This window comes from Scyliorhinus torazame, chromosome 1, assembly GCF_047496885.1.
Source record: "Scyliorhinus torazame isolate Kashiwa2021f chromosome 1, sScyTor2.1, whole genome shotgun sequence".
Classification (NCBI taxonomy): Eukaryota; Metazoa; Chordata; class Chondrichthyes; order Carcharhiniformes; family Scyliorhinidae; genus Scyliorhinus; species Scyliorhinus torazame.
In genome coordinates, this window is record NC_092707.1 from 123,783,640 (window position 1) to 123,810,674 (window position 27,035).

The 27,035-nt window shown below is 48.5% G+C and overlaps 1 protein-coding gene across 6 annotated transcripts in view; it reads left to right on the plus strand.

Moving 5' to 3' along the window:
- LOC140411683 (polycomb protein SCMH1-like) overlaps positions 1 to 27,035 on the plus strand; it is a 309,157-nt gene that overhangs the window by 147,685 nt on the left and 134,437 nt on the right. For 4 of the 6 annotated variants that reach the window (XM_072500717.1, XM_072500725.1, XM_072500704.1 and 1 more), the window contains one exon: positions 7,611 to 7,845. The exons of 1 other annotated variant lie outside the window; for it this stretch is intronic. In XM_072500717.1, coding sequence (XP_072356818.1) covers positions 7,611 to 7,845 — 235 coding nt within the window. Of the gene's footprint in view, positions 1 to 7,610; positions 7,846 to 9,870; positions 9,979 to 27,035 lie in introns of those variants that run through there. One more of the 6 variants, XM_072500729.1, reaches the window with a different exon arrangement.

A 27,035-nucleotide genomic window follows, 5' to 3' on the forward strand; every position in this document is an offset into this window, starting at 1 on the left:
TAAGTCCACCGTCTTTTCAAAAACTGTTGCCTTATCCTGTTCCATATCCAGTTTCATGTGTGCTTTCTTCATCGACGGTCTGCTCAGAAGCAAAGGTATCTCACTTGATACAACATCCGTGCTAATGAAATGATTCACTCCAGCAAATTGCAAGGGATCACCACTCTTTTCAGCGACTTCAGAGTATTATCATCCCCAAACCTGAAACTTGTGGAACTTTCAAATTCCTTAACCTTGTTACAATTTTCAGCATTCAAGGAGTCCAGGTAACATTTCAACCAGTAAATTCCACACACAGTAGATATGCAGCCACTGTCCAATACAGCACAATTGAATGATTCTGCAAACAACACCCTTATTGCCGGCGTAAAACTGCTTGTTAATAGGACAATGACGTCTTTCTGGTCACCACCTTTTTCCTCTTCTGACTCTTCCGTGTCATGTGTTGCTTCAAACACTATTATAATGTGTCGGACAGTTGAAAGCATAATGGTATTGAGAGTCACATCGAAAACATTGATTTATCCTTTCCCGGGCATTTCTGGGGTTCATCTTCCTATTGTAGGTTCTAACTGGGTTTCTGTCTTCATAATTTCTGGGTCCCGATCTCCTTCTATAGTGTTGGAACCTGTTTGTAGCCATGCGATTTTGCCATCCTGTTACTAGTGTATCTTCCATATTCTGCTTTATTGCAGACTGACCTATTTGGGTCATCAGAGCCATCGAATCCAATGTTTCCCCAGAAACTTTTGTAAAACTTCTGTCATCTGATCGAATAAGGTATCCTTATCCGCAAACTGAACTCCTGTCAAAACCAGGAGCCTATCCATGTTGCTCACTCTAGCACAGTCAAGTAATTTAAAGGCCAACACAGACTGTGGAAATTCCAGGTTGTGTTTCCGCAGCCTTTTATATAGTCTGCCAAATTCCATTATATAGTCTTCCATGGAGAAATCCTCTATTTTCCGGAACCTATTAAAATCCGACCATGCTTCATATGCACTTAACAAGTCATCCTTTTTATAAATCTTATCCATAATACGTAATAGAGCCTCCTTCTGAGTCTAACTCTTCCAATTCCAGCTCAGAAAACACTTTGCTTCGGATTTTACTGTCATAAGGTAGAGAAAGAGCCAATGCCATACCTTGTTTTCTCTTTCCCAAGGCAGTTACCTTAGTCCACATAACTACTGCACTTCTGCATTGGTCATACGATCCCCTTTCAGAAAATAAGGGGGGATGGTCATATCCGGCCATCTTTATCCTAGGTTCAGCCATATATCTTCTTTTTTTTTCTTCTCACTCACTCCTTGGTTTGGTCTGGAAAAGTTGTATCTTTCAACTCGTCACATTTGCTGACACAAAGGCCACCTGAAGCCCCTTTACATATCAGTGTCAATTATTGAATACTTAACATAATGAGACAACTAATTGGAATGTCTCTTAACCCATTACTTAACAATTGGCACCCTGATCTCTGGTCCCCTCACCGTGGCCTCCAGACCCCATTAACGCCCCAACTTACGAATGAGGGACTCCTCAAGTCCCCCCACATCATAAGGGCAGGGCACCCCGGGGCCCGATCCCTGGTGAGGGCAAGATCCCACCTGGGCACCTTTCGTGAGCCTGACTGCACATTTGAAGATGCAAATCTGTGCGGGACGGGCTCCAGATCCAGGCCTCTCGCAAGAATTAACGGCCCTGGTCTCTTTAAAGCCAATCTGTTCAGTTTAAACCTGAATAAATGTTGGAAATAAATTAGTAATACAAAGCTGTTCTTTGCACTTAAAAACAAAGTTGAATTCTCCTATAGTTTGACGGCTGCATTGTTTAATTTGAATAGGAATTTAGTGGCTTTTTTTAAAAAGTAAGTGATGAGAAATCTTAGCTAATTGTACCTGGGTGATCATTCTGACTAAGGGAACTGGAGTGCAATCGTTCATTAGAAATTCAGCTAGGGTAGGCGAGGTTGGCTTCACTTTTGTGTAGCAATGGACAAATGGTTTTTTTTTAAAACACTCTGGGAGAGTGTCCTCGGATGGTTGAATTTTTCACAGCCCGATAATTTGTTACCCATTTAACCCTTTTAATTGTGAAGCCTTGTTATTTCTAAAAGTAGTACAGTTTCTGCAAATGCCAAAAATAGGTTGCAAATCTTCAGAACAATATAAGCAGGAGGCACCTTCAGACTTGCAAGAAATATTTGATATTTTGCTCATTTCCAGTGTTGGCAAGCATTCAGCTTTTATAGTCTTTAAGTTTTAAAGATGTGGTGGGTGGAGAATAGCCCAAGTCCTCTTTGATCTTATTTGGCTGTCATATTTCAGGCAAGTTAGCCATTTCTCTCGCCCAGTGAGCTGAGCATTGAACAGAAAGGTCTTTTTTAAAAAACTTCTTTTCCTGCTGACTGCCTGCCCCTTGAACTAAACGAGCTGGTCGAGTGCCAAACCGTAATAACGTGAGTTGGGATCCTGTGGGCAGATCTCCAACCTGATCGACGCGCTTGGCCTCGTCTAAAAGCCTGGCTGTTGAAGGATTAAAGAACTCTCAATCCCTCCTCGATTCTTCAAAGCACTCAATGTGGTTTGGCAATGGTTCCAAAAGAACACACACACACGCACACCTTTTTTTAATTTAAAAAATGATGTTGCAAACGAACTTGTGATGCTGAAACTATTGTCAGCCGAATTATTAACTCTGTTCCGGGGAGGGATGGAAACAAGCTGAGATTCATTGTATGATTGTGTCTTTAGAGTTCAGGAACAAAGAAGAAAATTCATAAAATATGAGTTAAATTAAGAAAATGTGGATTGATGAAAATAGTATGTAAAGATAAAGACTTTTGGCAGAATTCCAAGTTGCTGATGTTGATTCCATGCACAGTCATTTCAAATTTGCCATATGCCAAAGACCATTTGGGCGAATTGGACTTTATACTCCAGAAAGATGTCCAAAGATGTGGAGGGTAGGTGGATTGGCCATGCTAAATTGCCCCTTAATGTCCAAATGTGTGCAGGTTTGGTGTGGTTCTGGGGTTACTGGGTAGGGAGTGGGCCTAGTTAGGGTGCTCTTTCAGAGGGTCGGTACAGACTCGATGGGCCAAATGGCCACTTTCTGCACTGGAGGGATTCAATGGTTCTATGAGCCATATCAACTCTCGCCATCTCTTCGAACTGCTTCCCTATCCCTCCATTTCCTTCTCCCTCATGTATTCACCAAACTTTTCCTTCAATCCCACATTCTACCACTCTGTAATTAAATCCCTACTGAATTATTTTCCATCTTTGGTAACTATTTTATATTTGATCATTATTCTGGACTCGTGCACAAGTGGAAAGAGCTTTTCCATACCCACCTTAGAGAATCCTTTGATAATTTTAAAAACTGCATCAGATCTCTACTCTCCCAGGGAAAATAACCTCAGCATTGATTGGATTTTGAAAGAATTACAAAGAAACCAACCAAGACATTTAAATGCTGCCTACACGCATTCACTTTGGTGTATTTTGTTATCGTAGGGGCGGTTTGCGCCCACGTTAGACATCATCTTAAATGGCGATATGGGCCCAAAATCTATCTCGTGAGACTCAGGAAATGTCATTCTCACCAATGAGATCTCGCTTCCTGATTTTCCACTCTCCTCGCCCATGATGTAACTAGGTTTCCGCCCAAAAGCGGGAATCTTATTTCAATTAAATGTCATTATGGGGCTTCCCTGCAAATCATTCCCCCTCACTGAATATTCATATGTGACAGACATGACACCACATTGGCGGCGTTTGCAACAGGTTTTTAAAAACTTGAAGCAGTCAAGGGGAACCCACCATGGACACCAGAGTTAGTATAACCCCCGGGGGAAGATGGACCTAGCTCTAGTGGTTCCAACCCAGCAGTGCCAGGGCTGGGTTCTCTGGGGAGCCCCATTGTGGGGGAGCGGGAGGAAATGCTTGTCAGCTTGTGGAGTCGGAGGGTGGAGCCTGATACCTGTGGGTGGGTGGGGGAGGGAGGAATGTCCCGGAGCTTGTGGGGTTGGAGTGGGGGGGGTCCATAGCCTGTGGGTGGGTCTTCCTTGTCCATTGGAGGATGGAGTGGAGTTTATTTTTATCATAGATTGGGGTGCCCTTTAAAGATGGCGCCCGGTATCTGTGGAGCGGGCATTGCTGGTTCTGTCGAGTCTCACCCTGCCAAAGTGACGGCGTAAACTGCACCCCCAGATTGTTTTTGCATAGAGTGCACTAAAATCTGGAGAGAAGACTCGGCTGTGGAGCTGGAAAGCTGCAATGATGGTTTTCCCACCTCAGCCTCACCCTGTTCACAGAGGGAAAGATTCCGCCCCGTGTGTGGGATATTTTCTCATTTAAAACCTAATTAGTCCATGATGCACGATCAATCACTACTGAAGCGAGATTGTAGTCCAGTTGAAGACTTTAATGAACAAGTCGTTACCCCAGCAGCTTCGGTACAGAATGACTGCTGTGGGTGAAACACAGACTCTTATTCTCCGTCTGCTGGGCGGATCCAGCAGGCAGGTTCCACCACTCATACTACAGTATAAAATGCATCCCACTTAGGTACCTCGATACCCCTAATATAGCCTACCACAGTCCACCGTTCTAAGCTTCACCAGTATTCCTACTCCAGGTCAAGTAAGTGACCAGACACAATAGACTTGGTCAACCTTGAAACAGCATGGCAGCAGAGTGTGAATGCCCCTCCCTCTCTATGGTCATCTTGAAAATGTGTCGAAAAACACTCCTCCTTCCAATTGTTCGTTTATTTTCCAGTGATCAGGGCATTTGTTCAGGATTAGAATTTCAATTCTAATGATTCTCTTACTATAAGATTCTTGCATAATACAGCTCCTTTTAAATCCCATTGCCCATCAAGTTCTGTTCTTCACCCACAATACTGTAATCCTATTTAGAGAGTGCATCAGTGTCCTTTATTTTTGATCCTTTAAGGTGACCTTTGGATTTAGTTTCTGCGTTGTTTTCCATCATCAATCATCCCAACGTTTTTCCAGGTTTCATTTCATTAGAATTTATTTTTGGGATTTTAGATCCGAATGTAAATTTATTTTTTAAGATGTAGAAGACCTGTTACCAGTACTAAAGTTGACCTAGGCATTGGTGACATTCTAGTAGATGGATATAGGAGAACTCAGAATTGTGGCTGTTCTGGTAGTTCAGATGTATAACACATTTCAAGCGGTCTCACTCCAATGGCACAGACATTTCACTGACCTTCAGATGCCCATCATTATGTGGACCACACAGGTAGATGGATGGGAGTCACAGTGTGATTTCAGGTACGTCGAACAGATTTGGATTTGAGTGAGATTCTGGTTGTGTTCAATCTGACATTTAAATCGACAGCCACTTGCTTTCCTATAGCACTATACGTTGCGATATTCCTACAATAGGATGGCACGGTAGCACAGTGGTTAGCACTGTTGCTTCACAGCGCCAGGGTCCCGGGTTCGTTTTGCGGCTTGGGTCACTGTCTGTGTGGAGTCTGCATGTTCTCCCCGTGTCTGCGTGGGTTTCCTCCGCGCGCTCCGGTTTCCTCCGCGCGCTCCGGTTTCCTCCCACAAGTCCTGAAAGACGTGCTTGTTAGGTGAATTGGGCATTCTGAATTCTCCCTTTTTGTACCCGAGCAGGCGCCGGAGTGTGGCGACTAAGGGATTTTCACAGTAACTTCATTGCAGTGTTACTGTAAGCCTACTGGCGACACTAATAAAAATTATTATAATACTTTCCTTATTTTGTACACATATCCTTATTTTGTACATGAAATCTTGATTTAATCACTGGTAGTGTTTTTCTTCTTTTTTTAAAATTTAGAGTACCCAATTCATTTTTTTCCAATTAAGAGGCAATTTAGCGTGGCCAATCCACCTACCCTGCACATCTTTGGGGTTTTGGGGGCTAAACCCATGCATACACGGAGAGAATGTGCAAACTCCACACGTGACCCAGAGCCGGGATTGAATCTGGGACCTCGGCGCCTTGAGGCATCAGCACTAACCACTGCACCACCGTGCTGCCTCTGTGTTTTTCTTCTTTTTAAAAAAAAACATCGAAAAGGACACTGAAAGTTTCAAAATTTGGACTACATGACCGTCCTCTCTAATTAAAACTCATAAGCTCAGTTTTTGGGGGATTGTACTACTCTGGGACATAGCACTGCATTAAGCCATGTTTGTATCTCTCTGACTAATTAATTAACTGTGCCTAATTAATTTTTAACCTCCAGCATAAACAAAATGTATTGCTGAAAACTGTGGGAGGCAACTGAGATTCCAAGGGTTTTCCTAATGTATCCTACAGATTGAGCAGTGAATCATTAAGAGATGCCACATCAAAGCTTTTGCAAATGATTTTGAAGCTTCTTGTGCTTATTTCTGTGGTAGTTCTTCTGTCAACCGCATGGTATTGGGATTCGGTGGAAGGTCCTGGTCCCGACACGATAAAAAGGACATCAAAGCGCTGCAGGATAGATTAATACATTTTGTTACTGAGGGAGTGGTTAGAATATGGAACTTGCTAGCACAGGGAGGGGTTCAGGCAAGTAGCTGCTTTCAAAATGAAACTGGATGAGTACATAACAGAAAAGGGGATAGAGAGACATGGTGACGATTTGTGAGGAGGTAGGTAGAGCGACAGGAGATTTCTGTGGAATGTAAACACCAGCATACTCGAGTTGGGGCAAATGGCCTGTTTCTATATTGTATAAACTATGTAACTCAACACCAATGAAAACTTAATTTTTTGAGCCTCCTTGAAAACTTGTAGTCAGATACAATTAGTGGTGAGTGCCTGGAATGCATTGTCAGGGGAGGTTGTGGAAGCAGATACATTAACGGTGTTCAAAAGGCATCTTGACAGATACATGGATAGGATGGATATAGAGGGATGCAACACAAGGAAGTGCAAAGTTAGTATCATGGCCAGTACAGTCTTGGAGGGCTGAAGGGCCTGTTTCTGTGCTGTATTGTTCTTTGTTCTTTTTTAAAAAACATTTTTAGAGTACCCAATTCATTTTTTCCAATTAAGGGGCAATTTAACATGGCCAATCCACCTAGCCTGCACATCTTTGGGTTGTGGGGGTAAAACCCACGCAAACACGGGGAGAATGTGCAAACTCCACACGGACAGTGATCCAGAGCCGGGATCGAACCTGGGACCTCAGCGCCGTGAGACTGCAGTGCTACCACTGTGCCACCGTGCTGCCCCATGTTCTTTGTGGAAATGTGCCACGTTGATTAATTCAATCTTTTGCACTTGCCGATTTTTGCGTAATCTAGCGCAAGCCTTACCACATGTTCTTTTGTTTGATGTCCATCATTTACATGAGGGAGAAGATATCTAACTGCCCCCACCCTGCCCATGCCCAAAAGTAACAGGGAGAGAAAAATAAGTCCAGCTCACCAAGTCGAGTGAAGAGGGAGGCTGAATCTGCTGATTTTCATCGTGATGTACAACTCCTTTAATTGTTTCCTTCTTTTAAGCCAGAGTAAGAGAATAATTAATTTAATGTGGTAATATTCTGGGATTGAACTTTCAATCTTTACATAAAAAACATTTTCATTTCTCCCCTATCGCTCTCAGTCATTTACTCCACCTGTAAACGAGTTCAAGATCGGAATGAAGCTGGAAGCTCAGGATCCCCGGAATGTCACCTCGACCTGCATCGCAACGGTTGTTGGAATAACAGGTGCACGGCTCAGATTGCGCCTCGACGGCAGTGACAACAAAAATGATTTCTGGCGGCTGGTGGATTCGGCTGAAATTCAACCAATTGGAAATTGCGAGAAGAATGCGGGAATGTTGCAGCCACCTCTAGGTGAGCGGTAGCGGGAGAGGGGAGGCTGTGGGCAGGGGGACGGGAGGCTCTGGGAAGGCATTCCAGAGCTTGGATCCTTTGTGGCAAAAGGCATTGTCTGCTCTGGGGGCTTTCAAAGTTCTCCTCACAAGCGACCCCCGTAAATAATGACCACTCCCAGAATCTGCTGTAAAAGTTGAGTTATTCCCAGAGACCCCTACAGACATTGGGATATAGGCCACTGGATTGCCAGGAGAATATTTGCAGGCGTGGTCCCCGGAGAGGGTCAGTGTTTGTGGTGGATTGGGGGTCCCTCTTGAGATGACCAGGGTGAGGGTGTCTCTGGAGAGGGCCAGTGTTTGTGGTGGTGTAGGGGTACATCTCGAGATGGCCAGCGTGGGGGTTCTCTGGAGAGGCCAGTGTTGCAGTGGGATCCCTGGGAATGGCATCAACAATTATCGCATGGTTAGGGAACAGACCATTATGCAGAGGCCTCTGGTGTAGGAAATGTTGATAGCGCCTGTCCTGAATTGAGGTGCTGAGTACGAAACACAACTTTTTGCAACATCTTGCATTCTGAACGACACTTACAGTCCAAATAGAGCCGCAGGTTTTTCTGGTCCCACATGCTGCGGAGATCGCTGTGACGTGACGGAAACTCTGATGGACCAGCGAAAGATCCGTTGACTTCGGGCAGAAATTTCTGGTCCCGTGGCAGGCTGAATCAGAAAATCCCACCTGTAAAACTCCACTGGGGATCTTTACCAAGGAGTCCTCCAAATCAGAAAATACGTTGTAACTCTGGGCACTTCATAACTCGTAGGAAGTGTAGTGGTTGTAAGACCACTTATGTAAAACATCTGTCTTGGGGCGTGATGGTAGAAGTTTAGTGCTTTGATAAGGTTATGATACCATACAGCTTTGGAGGAAAATACACAACCCCTCAGAATCAGCAGATTTCAAACCAGTCAACGCTCTGTAAAATAGGCGGAATGTTAATACTTCGGACATGGTGATGAAATATTCACCTTGGAACGAATAAAGAAATTCAAGATGTGTTTATTTAAGTATTAAGTATCTAGCCTCCCCATAAATCAAGTGGGTTAGGAGTTCTAGTTGAGGGAGTGTGAGCTCTGTGTCCCGCTCTTGTTTCCACACTCTGTTTAGGAGCTGGTCTTTTGAGAGTGCACCGAGCTCCACTGTATAATCTGGAGACTGCTGCTGATCGCCTCACCTCCTGCCCCCACCCCTCCCTCCCCATCACCTCTCCCTCCCCCATCACCCCTCCCTCCCCCATCACCCCTCCCTCCCCCATCACCCCTCCCTCCCCCATCACCCCTCCCACCCCCATCACCCCTCCCTCCCCCATCACCCCTCCCTCCCCCATCACCCCTCCCTCCCCCATCACCCCTCCCTCCCCCATCACCCCCTGCTCACCGATAGCTTGGGATGCTGCAACAATCCTAGGCCTCAGGTGGAAGTCGTTAAGGGAGCAGAGACCGCCTCCCCCATGGTGCTGCCATTCAAGAGGCTGCCTGCCTCTGATTGGCCAACAGCTCTTGGTGGGCAGCATTCCTACTCCTGGGTCCCTGATCCCAGGCAAGGCCTCCTATTGGCCGGTTAAGTGCTTGAGTGGATCAAGATGTGGCAGGCCTCCCTGAAAAGAGGCAACGAGGGGTTCCTGCCATTCTGTCACTTCCCAAGAATCTGCCCAAAGTCATACCAGTGCATTGAGAAACACTAAAAAAGGCCATGAGGAGATTTGATAGAGGTGTTTAACATTATAAAGGTGTTATAACCTGCCTGATTACTACTGTCTGGGGAATAATGGCAATCCCACAATCCTGAGTGAGTATGAGCTTCCCCAATGAGGGGAGCAGAGAAATCATTAGCAGAGTCACCTGCATAAATAGAGTTGGCCAGTGTGGAACCAGCTAGAGGAGAGAACAGTGGTGAAGTACTGCTGCTGTTGTCTGTATGTAATTGTAAATAAAGGTATTTCTTTTGATTCTACAAACTCGTTCTGGATTCTTTGTGGCCCTCACAAAACTGGCAACGAGGGTGAAAGTGGATAGCTGTCTATGCTGCTGAAGACACCAGTGGATAGCTGTCTATGCTGCTGAAGACACCTCCCTGGATTTTTGTTGGATACAGGTTGGAAGTTTTTTTTCTGTTGCACCATGCCTCTTTATGCATGTTTGGATGTCTTTGATGCTGCGCTGGAAAGTTGGAGCCAGTACGCAAAATGGATTTGTTACTGTTTCCAGGTGATTACCATCACTGAAAACGAGCGCCAAGTGGTCGTTTTGCTCCCCGCCTGTGGCCCGCATACGTTTGGGGTGATTAGCAGCCTTACATACCCAGCTGCGCCGGACACCAAGACATTTGATAAACTTGTGACCTTAATGGGGCAACATTTTAACCCAACCCCGTGGGGCAACATTTTAACCCAACCCCGTCCACGATAGTCCAGTGTTACTGGTTTAATACCGCTGAGAGGACCCCAGGAGAATCCCTTGCAGAGTTTCTATCCAGGCTATGCAGGATTGCAGGGTACTGTGACTATGTGAGACTTTGTCAGAAATGTTACGCGACCGTTTGGTTTGCGATATTAACAACGCGGCCACCCAGAGAAAGTTGTTAGCCAAGCCGACATTGACTCTTCAACAGGCCATTCAGATAGTATTGTCCCGAGAGAGCGCAGAACGGGGAGTGCAGGGACCACACGGAATGGAGGTGCATGCCTTGGGTTGCAACCCCTTCCGTCCAAAAGCATCTCCCTGCACCCCTGCCGTACCTTGGGCGGGGCGGCGTCCAGATCGACGCCAGTGGCCGCCGGACGTTCCTCCCCGAAGGCAGCCTTCTCCAGAACCGATGGATGAGGAGCCATGTCAGTGTCGGACTTGTGGATGCCAATCCCATCGCGGAAGCCAGTCCTGGGGGCGCCAGAGGCACCGTCGTTCTGACAGAAACTGGGGCCAGCCCAGGGACCGTACCTTCCATTTGGATAAACCTGCGGCGATTACTCCCAAGGATGTGGCGACAGAGGACGACTGCCTGCAGCTGCATTGTGTGGCAGCTCCCCGTGTGGCCCCCATTAAGGTGACAGTACGGGTCAATGGTCACCCGCTTGAGATGGAGTTGGACACTGGCGCAGCGGTCTCCGTGATGTTCGACCATATCAAGCAGGGTATACAGACCCTTACATTAGCCGATGCACAGGCTAGTTTGGCCACCTATACGGGGGAACCATTTAACATTGTTGGAACTATGATGACCCCTGTTGTTTATGGACGTGAGGAGCGGCGTTTCCCATTTATTGTGGTCCGCTGCCACGGGCTCAGCCTGTTGGGTCTGGACTGGTTGCGCCATTTGTGGCTGCAGTGGCAGCACATCCTTCAAACAGGTTCTCGAGGGTTGACGGAGGTGCTCGGACGATACCCAGATGTATTCCAGCCCGGTTTGGGGAAGATAAAAGGGGCCGTAACCTGTATCCAGCTTGAACCAGGAGCCACGGCGCGCTATTTCCGGGTGCGCCCAGTGCCTTACGCCTTGCTCGAGAAGGTAGAAGGGGAGCTCATTTGTTTGGAGTCCTTGGGTATGATCAGGCTTGTCTGTTTCGCTGACTGGGCAGCGCCAATTGTACCTGTAATGAAGCCAGATGACACGGTTCCCTTGTGCGGCGACTATAAACTTACAGTGAATACGGCTTCCCGGCTTGTCCGATATACAATGCCCTGCATAGAAGATCTCTACGCAAAGCTTGCAGGCGGACTCTCGTTCATGAAATTAGATATGGGTCACGCCTACCTACAGTTGGAACTGGACCCTGCCTCCCGGCCATATGTAACTATTAATACACACAGGTGCCTGTATGAATATACATGGTTGCCCTTTGGAGTATCCTCTGCCTGCGCTATCTTTCAATGCGTCATGGAGGGCAGCTTGAGAGGTTTACCACGTGTCGCTGTTTACTTACATGACGTTTTGCTTACAGGGACGTAGGAGCAGGAACATTTGGAGGCTGTCCTTAGATGCTTTTCAGAGGCTGGAGTCCGTTTACGTCGTACAAAGGGCGTCTTTCAGGTGAAGGAAGTGGTCTACCTGGGTTATCGGGTGGACAGCGAAGGTTTTCACCCCTTCGCAGAGAAGGTGCGCGCAATTCAACAGGCCCCCGCCCCGACTGAAACTTCGCATCTTCATTCTTTTCTCCGCCTCGTAAACTATTATGGGACGTTCCTCCCAAATCTGGCAACTATGCTGGCCCTGTTGCACCTTCTGTTAAAGAAGAATCACACCTGGGTTTGGGGTCAGCCACAAGAAACTGCTTTCCAGTGGGTGAAACAACAGTTGTCGTCGTCTGGGTTATTAACCCACAACGATTCTGAAAAACCTTTGCTCATTACGTGTGATGCATCCCCATATGGTATTGGGGCCATCCTGTCCCACAAGATGGAGAATGGAGCCGAGCGGGCGATAGCTTTCGCCTCCCGCACATTGACTGCAGTGGGAAAGAAGTATGCGCAGATCGAGAAGGAGGGCCTGAGCAGTGGTCTTTGTGGTGAAATGCTTCCACCAGTATGTTTATGGCCGCCACTTCAATATCGTGACTGATCATAAGCCTCTGCTTAGACTTTTCCGAGAGGATAAGCCAATTCAGCCCACTTCTTTCGCACGGATACAGCACTGGGCTTTGTTGCTCGCTGCCTACGAGTATTCTCTACATCATAAACCAGGGACCCAGATAGCGAATGCCGATGGACTGAGCCGATTGCCTTTGTTGACCGGCCCCATGTCGACCTGCACGACCGGTGAGGTGGTTGCAACCCTAAATTTTATTGGCTCTTTGCCTGTCACGGCATCGCAGATCCGTGAATGGACCCAGACGGAGCCAGTTCTGTCAAAGGTTCGACACATAGTCCTGTATGGTGGGCAGCATAGACAGCTCCCAGGCGAGTTGCGGGCATTTTCCTACAAGCTGTCAGAATTTAGCGTGGAAGATGGTATCCTCTTGTGGGGACGCGTGTGGTTAACCCAGAAAAAGGACAGGAGATGATACTACAGGACTTGCACAATCGGCATCCGGATGTGACCAAAATGATAATTTTGGCCCGGAGTTATGTCTGGTGGCCAGGCCTCAATGCCGACATTGAGAAGGTGGCCCAAAAACTGCTCCATTTGCCAGGAGCATCAGACGCTTCCGTCGGCCACGTCCCTCCCCCTACATCACTCGGAATGGCCAGGGCGGCCTTGGATGCGCTTGCATGCGGATTTCGCCGGCCCTTTTCAAGGTTCCTTCCAATAATCGATGCCCAGTCTAAATGGCTAGAAGTGCATAAGATGGTAGGCACAACGTCCTCCGCAACGATCAAGAAGATTTGTTTGTCTTTCAGTACGCATAGCCTCCCCGGGGTGCTCGTCACGGACAACGGCACTCCTTTCACAAGTGAGGAGTTTGCGAGGTTCGTGAAGATGAACGGCATACACCATATCTGCGCCGTTCCATACCACCGGCCTCCAATAGGTTGGCAGAGCGCGCTGTGCAGATGTTCAAATGGGGCCTAAAGAAACAATCTTCTGGGTCTACGGACACTAGACTGGCTTGTTTTTTGTTTTTGTATAGGACCACTCCACATGCGGTGACTGGGGTAGCTCCCGCGGAACTCCTAATGGGCCGGAGACTTTACACCCGCCTTAGCATGGTTTTCGCGGACATTGGAGCAAAAGTATGCCACACTCAAGAATGTCAGGGGCATGGCCTTTCTCGGCATCAGCCGATTCTGCAGTTTGCGCCTGGTGACCCAGTGTTTGTTCGAAATTTTGCTGGTGGTGCCCAGTGGGTCTCTGGCGTTATCTTTCGCTGAACGGGGCCTATCTCTTACTGAGTGCAAGCACAGGGTCGTCTCCAGCGCAAGCATGTAGACTACGTTCGGTCCAGAAGGCAGCCTCTTCCAAAGATTCCCCACCCCCGGACCTTATTTCTACAGCCACAGAGATGAGACACAGTAGAGGATAATCCTCACAATCTTCCTCTGGTGCCGGACTCAAAGCCTGCGCAGGTCGTTGCAGAACCGCATGCAGATAGGGACGGCGAGATGACGTAGGCAGTGGACTCCGACTCTGAGATAGAGACACAGGACGCCTCAGCGGGGAGTCCTCAGGCCCACGGGCCGTGGATGTACAACCGTTACTCTGTTCATCGAGGAAGCGACGTTCTCCTTCTCATTACACGCCGCCCAATCCAGTGCCTCATGCAAATGGTGTCTGGCCTGCGGCAAAACGAGTCCGACGCCCGCCTTCGCCAGGGTTTTCGGTGGATTCCTTGGACTTTGGTGGAGGAGGGATGTTATAACCTGCCTGATTACTACTGGCTGGGGACCCATGGCAATCCCGCAATACTTAGAGAGTATGAGCTTCCCCAATGAGGGGGCGTAGAAATCATCAGCAGAGTCACCTGCATAAATAGAGCTGGCCAGTGTGGAACCAGCTAGAGAGAGGAGTGAGCAGTGGTGGAGTACTGCTGTTGTCTATCTGTCATTGTAAATAAAGGTATTTCTTTCGATTCTACAAACTCGTTCAGGATTCTTTGTGGCCCTCACAAAAATGGGTTTAGGCAGAATAATAAAAGATGAGCTGCTTCCATTGATTGCAGGAGTGATAACCAGAAGGAACAGTTCTGAAGTGGTAGGCAAATGAACCAGGAGTGAAATGAGGTAAATGTATGGTCAGGGCTTGGAATGCACTGTCTGATAATAATCTTAATTATTGTCACAAGTTGGCTTGCTTTAACACAGCAATGAAGTTACTTTGATAAGGTGGCGGATGGAGAATTTGTGTAGATTGAAGGGATAGCGGGTAAATGTTGGGGAGTGAGACTAACTGGATTACAATTCAAAGGTGCCAGTGGTGACTCAAAGGGCTGAATGGCCTCCCCTAAGCTGTGGTGGTCTATGCGCATGTGCCAACTTAAGGAAGAAGTCGATAACGGTTATTCTATGTTTTTTTATATCTTCACCTTTTGTATGTGAAGAAAACAGTGACAAGATGGGGAGGGTCAGCATTTCAGAGGGCATTTCTAGCTGATGAACAAATTCTGCAAATATAAGCAGCACGGTGGTTAGCACTGCTGCCTCACACCGCCAGGGACCCAAGTTCAATTCCAGCCTTGGCCGACTGTGTGGAGTTTGCACATTCTCTCTGTGCCTGCATTGGTTTCCTCTGTGTGCTCTGGTTTCCTCCCACAGTCCAAAGACTTGAAGGTTAGGTGGGGTTATGGGGATAGAACAGGGGATTGGGCCTAGGTAGGATGTTATTTCAGAGTATTGGTGCAGAGTTGATGGGCCAAATAGAATCCCTATGGTGTAGAAGGAGGCTATGAAAAAAAGTGGCTGAAAGATGTCTATAATATAAAGATCAAAATAGGAAGGAACTCACCTCCGAGGGACAGCAAGTCCTTTTGAGTTTCAAAGCCAGGAACAGAACAGTAAGATGTACGAAAGAGCTGACTTTGTACTTAAAAATCCCCAGATTTTTGAATGAAGTTGAAAGGTTTTTCGAAACAAGCTTTCAGAAGTACGTTATTGAAACAATTTGGTGCTCTTTGCATTTGGTGTTTATTTTACATTTTTAATGATCAATTGGCTGCAGGTATTCCTGTACATTTTGCAGGTTGCCCACTGCTCCCAGCACATGTTGCTAAATGCACATAGCTGCAGTTATTGTACTTTACATTTGCTCAGGCAGAAATTGATTTGTTCAGTGTAGTAGTGTTTGCTTTTTAGATGTAGGTGAGAACACAAATGCTCTGGGCGTGAATCTCCGGCCGCGTTGGGCTCTCGCTTGAGCACAACATGGCTGGAGAATGCCGGGAAAGCCCTGCAGCGGGCCTCTCTACAGCCTCCGCACCGCTCAGGATTCTCCAACGCCCATAAGGACGGAACCAAATGACGCTTGCGGAAGTAGGTCATAAACCTACTTACGACCTATCTGCGCGGGATTTACCAGCCTCCCGCGATTCCTCGGCATCCCCAGCGAGGCTGCAGCCAGTCGCCGATCGGTGCTGGTCCACACAAATATGGACCAGGCAGAACTGCACCAGCGGGTCTCCCAGGCCATCGGAGACCCCTGGGTGGTCAGGGTAAATGCAGGGTAGTTCACTGGCCCTCCCCTGGAACATGGGCACCTTGGCACTGCTCAGCTGGCACCTTGGCACTGCAACCCTGGCAATGTCAAGGTGCCTGGATGGCACTGTCAAGCCAGCAGGAGCACTGCCTGGGTGCTAGGGTGGCAGTGAAGGGTGCCCGAGTGTCAGGGTGACACTTCCAAGGGTCGGGGGCAATGGGGGACTTCCCATAAAATGAGGGTGATGGGGAGGGTTGATAGGTGGGAGAGTGCAGGGCAGGTATGTAGTGAGGGGGGGGGGGGGCTCCTGGAAGGAAGAGGGTGCTTTAAGTGGGATTGGGGGGCCAGAAGATGCCGGGCCCCCAGGGACCCCAAAAGTGGGGTGTCCTCACTTGGGTGTGTGGTAGTGTCCATGTGTGTGGGGAGTGACATTGCCCATGGGTGGGGGGTACTGAAGGTACCTGCAACCTCACTTCGGGATCAGGGCACCCTTTCAGAATTGCGGTCCGATCGCGGAGTTCATCTCCCAGTGCGAACAAAAAATTCAAAGTGTGGCCCAAATCAGTGAGAAACTCCCCAGGGCCCAAAAAAGTGACTTAAGTGTCATTGAATAGCGGTGGGGAACCCGCCAGAACCCCCTGAAAAACCTGCCACAAAGAAGTTTTGGGTAGAATCGGGCCCTCTGTTTGCCATTTCAAGCTCTGTTAAGAGACTAATACTGCATTAACTTCATGCATTTTAGGGCGACACAGTGGTGCAGTGGTTAGCACGACTGCTTCACAGCCCTGAGGACCCGGGTTTGATCCCGGCCCGGGGTCGCTGTCGATGTAGGGTTTGCACTTTCTGCCCGTGTCTGCATGGGCGTGAATTGGCCATGCTAAATTGTCCCTTAATTGGAAAAAAAGAATTGGATATTCAAAATTTATTTTAAAAACACTTTATGCATTTTAGAGTTTAATGTCTTAAGCTGCTGCTTTCCTAAAATTTAAAAAAAATAATAATTCTCGGGATGGGAGTGCCCCTACCAATGTTTGAATTTATTACCCATCCCTAACTAACCAGGGGCGAAATTCTCCCCCAACGGCGCGATGTCCGCCGACTGGCGCCAAACACGGCGCCAATCAGACGGGCATCGCGCCAGCCCAAAGGTGCGGAATGCTCCGCATCTTTGGCGGCCTAGCCCCAACATTGAGGGGCTAGGCCGACGCCGGAGGGATTTCCGCCCCGCCAGCTGGCGGAAATGGCGTTTGTTGCCCCGCCAGCAGGCGCGGAAATGCGGCGCATGCGCGGGAGCGTCAGCGGCCGCTGACAGTTTCCCGGCGCATGCGCGGGAGCGTCAGCGGCCGCTGTCAGTTTCCCGCGCATGCGCAGTGGGGAGAGTCTCTTCTGCCTCCGCCATGGTGGAGGCCGTAGCGGAGGCGGAAGGGAAAGAGTGCCCCCACGGCACAGGCCCGCCCGCGGATCGGTGGGCCCCAATCGCGGGCCAGGCCACCGTGGGGGCACCCCCCGGGGTCAGATCGCCCCGCGCCCCCCCCCCCAGGACCCCGGAGCCCGTCCACGCCGCCTGGTCCCGCCGGTAAATACCAGGTTTGATTTACGCCGGCGGGACAGGCAATTTCTGGGCGGGACTTCGGCCCATCCGGGCCGGAGAATCCAGCGGGGGTCCCGCCAACCGGCGCGGCCCGATTCCCGCCCCCGCCCAATCTCCGGTACCGGAGACTTCGGCAGGGGCGGGGGAGGGATTCACGGCGGCCTACGGCCATTCTCCGACCCGGCAGGGGGCCGGAGAATGACGCCCCTGGTCTAGTGCCTCACTTGACCCCTTCAGAAGGCAGCTGACAGTAAACCACTAATCTAAAGGCAAAAGAGCACAGATGCTGAAAATGCTGGAAAAACTCAGCAGCTCTGGCAGCTTCTGTGGAGAGAGAACGGGAGTGAACATTTCAAGTTGATGATTCTTTTCTGTCCACAGATGCAGCCTAACCTGCTGAATGTAATAATATATATACCCTTTTATTGTCACAAGTATGAAGTTTACTGTGAAAAGCCCCTAGTCGCCACATTCCAGCGCTGTTCGGGTAAGCTGGTACGGGAAATGAACCCGTGCTGCTGGCCTTGTTCTGCATCACAAAACAGCTGTCTAGCCCACTGAGCTAAACCAGCCCTATCTCCAACATTTTGTGTTTCTATTTAAAAGCTCAGCACATACAGTGCTGTCAGACCCAGAGTAAAGGCAGCAGGTTTCCCTCCCTACAGGACACCAGTCAACCAATTGTGTTTTTCTTTTTAACAATCTGACAGCTTCATTTTCAACAAAAAATTCAAGGAGGCCAAGAAGTAGCAGTAGTTTGAGGATCTGAGTGTGTGGGTCTGTGTAACGATGTGGTGGGATGCCACACCCCACTACTCTATTTGCAATAATGGTGGAACCTGATTAACGAGTGCTGTACGATGACTCCGTTAACACATTGAGAATAACGGACCACATGCGGCCCATTAGGGTTCTGAATACAGCCCACAAGACATGTTGATTGTTGCCCGCACGCAGAGTTGCAATACTCCACTGATTTCTATCCGTGCAGCTTTTTTCCTACCGGTAAGACTGAAGGGCTTTACGTGTGCATCGCGTGAGGCGAGGTGTGCGTTGACTATACATATTGACTGTCAGAGCCATGCATCCAATCAAAGCGGAAATATTTATTTTATTTTTACCCCTTGAAGTTGATGACAGTTCTATTAATATTTGAATGATTAAACATTTTCTGAAATTGTTATGAAGTATTCGAGAGTCACAGAATTGTTCAGCGCAGAAAAGGCCCTTCGGCCCATCACGTCTGTGCAGGTATTAAACGTATTCAATATTATTCAAGGGTCATAATTAGTGAACAAGCTCGATTTCAATCTTGCAGCCCACTGAGATGAAGGAGGGACACTGGTGTCGGCCACTCACTAGCCTAGGTTACCCATCACTGTTGTAGCTGTTCATGGTGACATGGTGACTCTTGTCTTTTGCCCAAAACAGCACTGATGTCAGAGACTCACTGTTTCAGAGTTGCTTTGGAGGGTAGAATAGTATATGCACTCGTACGATTTAATAATGGGCACAAAAGTCTCCGAAGAATGCAGATGTGTTTTCTCTCTTTCCCCCCCCCCCCCCCCCCCCATCCTTTCAGATCGGTTAAGACACATCTGGGGAACATTAATTGTGGCTCCTGAGTTTCTTTGCAAAGAGAACAAGCTTGTTTGTGAAGTTTCTAAAAATTGGTGCTCTGCCAACTTTGTCTTTTAATTACCGAAGTTAAAACAACCAGCGGACTTGTTTCCAGATCGGATCCTGCTTGAGTTTTTAAAAAAACATTTGGTTTGGGATAGGCTGAGTCTGCTATTATTAGCTTACCGTGTTTGTAATTGAGCATCTATTGTTGTTAGAATTCATCCACAGAATAAATTTGGGGTTTAATTGAATCATACAGCACAGGAGACATTTGGTACATTGCTGCCAGTAGCAGTATTTTGAAAGAGCTATCTAATTAGTCCCACTTCCCTACTGCAGAATGTAAATTATGCTGAAACTGATGTTGAATTTTACACTTCTACTTTTAAATGGAAGTGAATGGAGTGACAAACAGAAATGATGAAGATTTCAGCCTCTTCTCTTTCTTTTCTTGGACTCTGATTTTGGGTAGACACCTGGCCTTCTCTTTACTGTATTGGACCTTTCCTGCACCTCCTCCCAATTAAGAGGCTTTGAGCGATAACGGGGCTCGCTGTCCAGTCAAGATAGGCTTGTCCCGGATGGTGAATAGACAGAGTGAGAAGGCAGGTTGGATTTCATGTCACTCACCACTGCAGCTTTATCGAAATTCAGCCCCAATCTATGACATGAGTGCTAATGCATTGGGGCTAAATATTGCACCCGCTCCGGCATTTCAAATCTTATCATTGTCTCCGATTTAAGTTGTTTTTTCATCTGTTAAACCTGCCACCATGGATAACTTCCATTCCAAGCAGTATCAGCTGTGACTCAATGGGTGACACTTTCACTTCTGAGTTAGACAGTTGAGGATTCAAATCCTACTGCAGAGCGCCAAAATTAAGGATGGCTGCCCAGTGCAGAGCTAAGGGAGTGCTGCACTGACAAAGGTGCCATCTTTTGGATGAGACATTAAACCGAGGCCCAATCCACCCTCCCAGGCGGACTCAAAATATCCAACGGCACTATTTTGAGAAAGGGGAGTTACCCTGGTGTTCTGACGTAAACTTATCCCTCAATCAATGTGCCAAAAACAGATCATGAGCCATTATCACATTGTTGTTTGTAGGGGTTTGCTGTGTGCAAATACTTACTAGCCCCGTGACAATACCATTATGCCAAAGCCTCTCCCTCAAAGAGGATCCATGAGGTTAAAATTGCTGATAGATTTATTTCCATTGACTCCTTTATTTTACGAAGGTAACTTGGTTGATGTGTGTCAGCAGACTGTGGTTAAAAAGAGACAGATACAGAATGACTGCCCAATGCCAAACATTATATATCCACAAGGAAATATCATCTTTGTTCAATATTTTTGTACCTTTTTATTTTATTCTTTAAATAGTTATATGATATAAATTGAATAAATGCTGTGGAGGTAAGGAAGACTTTGATTATGCACTCTATGTTGACGATAACTCATTTGCAGTCATGTAATTTAAGAATTTTATTCCAGGGTGTTGTGTTCCGTGATCTTGTCTTGCAATGATTCTACAGAACTGCTGGTGACTTATCCAGAACGATGATTTATTGATCTATACGTGGGTAACGATCAGACTCTTATACCGACCAAGTTATCACAGAATTACATTAGACTCTCCTGGAACTACCCTTATGTGCGACTGTCCTCACGTACGCCTTACAACCTTCTGGCAGTAGTCGAATGTCTCCTGACTAATATCTGATGTCACCTGCTGGTGAGGGGTCACACTGCTGAGTACATGTAAGCCTCTGTGATCACTTGGACTGTTGCCAGACTTTTTGAAGACTGCTAGGCGTGCCAATCTCTTGCTTCGTATTAGTTTGACACAATGCCTTTTGAAGGCATGTATCCTTGAAGGCCACACAAGCATCACCAGCGTTTTCTTTTTTCGCTTCATGGTGTTTGCTGCTTCGTTGTATGTTCTCTGTCTCTGGCTTGTCAGTCACAACACCGACATCTCTTTTGTGTCATCAGTGGGATGTGCTGGTTTTCCCACGCTGCTCCGCCTTCCTCGTTTTTGTTTCAATGATCATCTGGCGAACGGTTAGCACTGTTACTTCACAGCACCAGGGACCCAGGTTCGATTCCCGGTTTGGGTCACAGTGAGGGCGGAGTCTGCACGTTCTCCCTGTGTCTGTGTGGGTTTCCTCCGGGTGCTCCGATTTCCTCCCACAAGCCCCAAAAGACGTGCTGTTAGGTAATTGGGACATCCTGAATTCTCCCTCCATGTACCTGAACTGGCGCCGGAATGTGGCGACAAGGGGCTTTTCACAGTAACTTTATTGTATGCCTACTTGTGACAATAAAGATTGTTATTCTTAAGTACTTTTCTTTTTTCATTTGAGTTTGGCAACCCCTGTTTTAGTGCTGGTCTGCACCCTGTGCAAAGAAGTGTGCGGATCCTCAGTTGGGACCTGTGACGCCGGCATGCTTCCGAGGGATTGTGTAGCCTCGCCTAATTCTGTGCACTCAACTGGAGGTTGGAGAGCCTCACTCTCTGGTGCCTGGGTGGAGGTGACATCTATAACATCCGATGCTGTCCCTTCCTGGCTTGTTGGAACAATGTTTGATGGCTCCTCATCACTGGAAATTACGACACAAATGCTCTCTGGCCCTGACAATCCAGGCGATGGGCCATCCTGGTCTTGCTCTAGTATATAGGTGTGATCCGGTGAGCTACCTAGCGATATATTCATGAGCTCCTCTGACTCATCTTCCGGTGGAGTAGCTTCAAGGATCAGGGAGTCGATTACCGGAACCATTTCAGTGGCCTGCGATGATTCACCATGCGCCTCTGGAGCAAGCTTCTCCAAGATTGGTATGATGTCTTCTGTTACCAGCTTAGTCGAGAGTTGTTCCTCCGAGGTGTCGGCCACTGCAATCTCACTTTTCATTTCAGAGTGCGCCACCTCAGAGCCGCCGTGCTTCTCGGTGTCCTGCGCGATCTGGGCGTGACTTGTGACCACCTTGTCATTCCCACCAAACCACCATAGCAGCGCTTCTCGGGGCCCCTTCATCGAGCTCGCCATTACTGCTGCAAAATAGGTTGACTAACATTTCAAATGAGTCATTTGGCACATTTTGCGCAACTGTTTTGCGAGTACTCCGACCCTTGTGCTTCTGCTTTGTTTTAATTGTTTTCAACGTGACAATTTTTCCTTTCTTCCAGCCAACCTGGCAGCCTGTGCACCCTGTGATTTCCAGGCAGCGATTTCATCTGGTATGCTTTCACAATCACCGCATTTGTAAAGTACTCATTAGGCTCGAACTTAATTGGATTTGTCGTCCTCCGCCTGTACTTCTGCTGGATCTTCGTCGAATGATTGCACTATCATATCTCGTTGGGATTTGTTGAGCTCGGCTGGCCACCCATTTTCTGGAACGTACAGTCACTCAACCAGGTTCAGGGATTCACACGCATACACTCTAATGATGGATTTGTTTTTAATGTCCACAATATAAAACGGTAACATGTACGTTGTATCGTGCACGCTAAGCTCAAATTCACATTCGCCGAACGTCTCCATCTTCTCCGTGGCGGCAGTCCTGGTCAATCAGTGACAGGCTGCGCATTCAGTCTGTGTAAAGCCGACCGACTGAGGAGGTTGGCTCTCATTCGGATGTCAAGGTTGCATCGTACCGATGAGTCGTTCACCCACACCTGCGGGCGGGTGTCCAGGAAGGTTTAAAAATAATTATTCTCTTTTTTCACATTTTCTCCCACATTTGCACCCACCAACAATAAACAATAAGCAGTAACAAATACAATGTCAATCCCCATTTAAACAACAACAATCCCATCCTCCCACCAACCCCCAAACAATAGCCCGCATGTTAACATAAACAAATAACAAAAAGGAATCAGGAATCACCCATAGTCACCATTAACACATATAGACCCCTTCCCCACCCCCACTAATGTTCGATATTATCCAATTCTTGAAAGTGCATAAATGAATAACGCCCATGAATTGTAGAACCCCTCCATCCTTCCCCTCAGTTCAAACTTAAGCTTCTCAAGAGTCCCAACAGGTCCCCCCGCCACGCCAGGGCACAAGGTGGAGAGGCTGCTCTCCATCCCAACAGGATCTGCCTTCGGGCAATCAACGAGGCGAAGGCTACAACATCTGCCTCCGCACCCGTTTCCAACACTGGCTGGTCTGACACCCCGAATATGGCCACCTGAGGGCCCGGGTCCAGTTTCATGTGCACCACTTTAGAGATTACCCTAAAAACCTCCTTCCTGTAATCCTCCAGCTTTGGACAGGACCAAAACATATGAACGTGTTTTGCAGGGACCCCCCGCAACGTTCACAAACATCTTCTACCCCCTCAAAGAGCCGGCTTATCCTCGCCCTTGTGAGGTGTGCTCTATACACCACCTTCAGCTGTATCAGCCCCAACCTTGTGCACAAGGTGGAGGCGTTCACCCACTGGAGCACCTCACACCAGAACCCCTCCTCCATACCCTCTCCCAACTCTTCCTCCCACTTTGTTTTGATCCCTTCCAGTGATGCCTTCTCTTCTAAAATATCCCCATAAACCACCGACCTTTTCCAGTCCACCTGTCATCAGAACCTCCTCCAGCAACGTGGAGGCCGGTGTTTGGGAGAGTTGCGGAGCGATTGGTTGCGGCATTTCTGCGGTGGTTCCAATGGCGGGAGAAGCGCCCAACGGCCACTGCCAGCATTTTTATTGAGAACGGCAGTCGCTGCAGCCTTTTAAATGAGGAGGAAATTAAGTTGTGTACAGTCTTCCGGTCAGAAGTGCCAGCAGTGAGCAGGTCACGTGCCCTGTATGTACATGCTTTTAGTACCAATTTACAGAGGAGAGCTTCTTCAATTTTCTATCTGTGAGTAAGCAAGACAAGAGGACTGTGGAGATGAATCATTTACTTACAAGAAAGAGACAGCCAGGAACACAAATAGAAAGTGTGCCTACTGGACAGGATTTCACAACTGAATCTGCTGGAGAGAGCTGCACTGGAGAATCCAAGGCAGGTCCGAGCAGTGCTAATGTTAGATCTGTACAGAGTTTAAGGGCCTCTGGTTAACAGTCTACAAAGAAGAAACTCGGGAACAAAGCAGTATAAAGATGATTTCTCAAGGTATGATTTTGTCAATTGTGCTAATGCAAATATGGAGGCAAAGCCCATGTGTGTTATATGCAAGGAAGTACTGGCAAATGAGAGAAGTTTCAGATTTTGAAAGCAAAGTGGTGGATGAAAAATTCCTTTTTGAGGTTGAGACCCCAGAGTCCGTTCTTAACTTAGAGCTGACTCCAAATGAAAGGATTATGCTGCTGTATGTGAACTGTGATACCACATTAACAACACCGCAAAAGTCCATGAGGCTATCAGCATTCTCCCAAGTGTATCCAGTGCCGAGTAAAACAGCATTTTTGTTGCTATTGCCCTTCTCGACGACCTACTGTGCGAGGTTGGATTTTCTGTTTTCACAAAGATGAAGATGGCAAAAAGGAACTGGCTGAACTCTACCTGCTATGCTCATTGCCCTCTCCTCCTGTGAACCCAATTGGAGTGAGACTTTGAGGGCCAAGCAGGCTCCCCTTTCACATTAAAGGTAAGCGAATATGATGTGTGTCGCGAAGTTCGGCCGGTTGACAAAACGGGGCCCCAGGAAAAAAGTTTGAAAAACATTAGTTGAGTAAATGGTCGGTGTTAAATTAACAGAATATCCCTTAACAAAGAATCGTTGGAAGTAATTAATTGTGTACTGAGTAGGGTGTGATTGTGTACCTAAAATTCTCAAGCATTTTGGAGTCAGCAACACAAACCAAATTATCTGGTTCTTAGTGATCACGACTCACCTGGGGAACTGCAATTTTCTGTTGGGACCTTTGGTTCTCTACTCCTGTATTGTCTGTGGGTTTTTTTCCTGAGTATTAATTGTCTCAGGTTTGTGTGACAATCTGCCGAGTTAGAAGACCAGGGGTGAGATTCTCTGACCCCCCACCGGGTCGGAGAATCGCCGGGGGCTGGCGTGAATCCTGCCCCCGCCGGTTGCCGAATTCTCCGGCACCGGAGATTCGGCGGGGGCAGGAATCGCGCCGCGCCGGTTGGCGGCCCCCCCCCCCCCCCGCGATTCTCCGGCCCGGATGGGCCGAAGTCCCGCTGCTAGAATGCCTGTCCCACCGGCGTGGATTAAACCACCTCTCTTACCGGCGGGACAAGGCGGCGCGGGCGGGTGCTGGGGTCCTGGGGAGGGCGCAGGACGATCTGGCCCCGGGGGGTGCCCCCACGGTGGCCTGGCCTGTGCCGTGGGGGTACTCTTTTCCTTCCGCCTGCGCCACGGTCTCCACCAGGGGCTGTTTAGCACAGGGCTAAATGGCTGGCTTTGAAGGCAGGCCAGCAGCACAGTTCAATTCCCGTATCAGCCTCCCCGAACAGGCGCCTGAATGTGGCGACTAGGGGCTTTTCACAGTAACTTCATTGAAGCCTACAATAAGCGATTTTCATTTCATTTCATTTCAAGAGACTCCCTCCACTGTGGATGCGCAGGAATGCCGTCAGCGGCCGCTAACGCTCCCGCGCAAGTTCCGCCTGGAGATGTAATTTCCGCGCCAGCTGGCGGGGCACCAAAGGCCTTTTCCGCCAGCTGGCGTGGCGGAAATTAGTCCGGCGCGGGCCTAGCCCCTTAAGGTTGGGGCTCGGCCCCCCAAGATGCGGAGCATTCCGCACCTTTGGGGCGGCGCGATGCCCGACTGATTTGCGCCGTTTTGGGCGCCGGTCGGCGGACATCGCGCCGATACCGGAGAATTTCGACCCTGCTTGTTAAAAGATCCTGGAGCACTGTCCAGAAGAAGAACAGGTAATCTGTGGGCGGGAGGGGGATAGGGACTGCAAGAGGCCATTCAGCCCTTCGAGTCTGCTCGACCATTTAATAGGATCATGGTTGATCTAAGACTCACTCAGTCCACTTTCCTGCCTTGTCTCCGTAAACCTTAATTCCCCTACTGAATAAAAACTTATGAATCTCAGCTTTGAAAACGTTCAAAGACTTGGCCTTCACAGCTTCCCAGGGTAAATAATTCCTTGATTCCAGCCAAGAAGATGGCACCATGAAGAATGCCTCCAAGGTTTGCCAACCCATACCGCCCGACATGGCCGAGTGCCCTACACACACAGGCCACCAGCTGCCGACCCCCTGTGCTACCCGCATCTGATTGTGTCTCACTGGGGGGAAATTGTCTGGCCCACCACAGGAACAGGTGGCATTCAACCGTCGGGAGCAAGAGAAGACCAGGGGGGCCTGCCAACCTGTGGCCCTTCTCTGTGCCAGAGCAAAGGCCGTTGGACCCGGCCGGCGGGCTGGCAGAGCGGGCAGTTGCAGAGGCGGAGGTCGGCATGGGACAACCAAATGACTGCCTTGCGGGCTGCGATAATGGAGGTCCATGTCCGGACACCCTGCTCCCAGGGTGGACACCACAGACCCGGTGCCCATCTCTGGTCGCCCCTGGCCGTGGCAGATGCCTCCTCCCCCCACCCTTCCCAGTCAGCAGCACAACTGTCAGCCCACTGTTGCGCCTTTGGAAACTTTTCTTACCTACTCCCCCTCCTTCAGCAGCCGCACCGCCTCATCCCCGTTTTCAAATGCCATAATTGAACCACAGCAACGTTACTTCCATCTTGCGGCAGTGGAGTATCGTCAGGGGCCAGAGATTACTGGGTCATTCCCATTAACGAGTGTTAATGAGTGGAACTCATCCATGCTGCCATCGAGACACTGGAGTATGGCGCTCCGTTGGGCGCCTGGCGCCAACCTCTATTTTCGGCTGACGCCCGATTCTCTGCCTGGTTGTGATTCGCGACTTCGGCATTGCTGGACGAAGAAT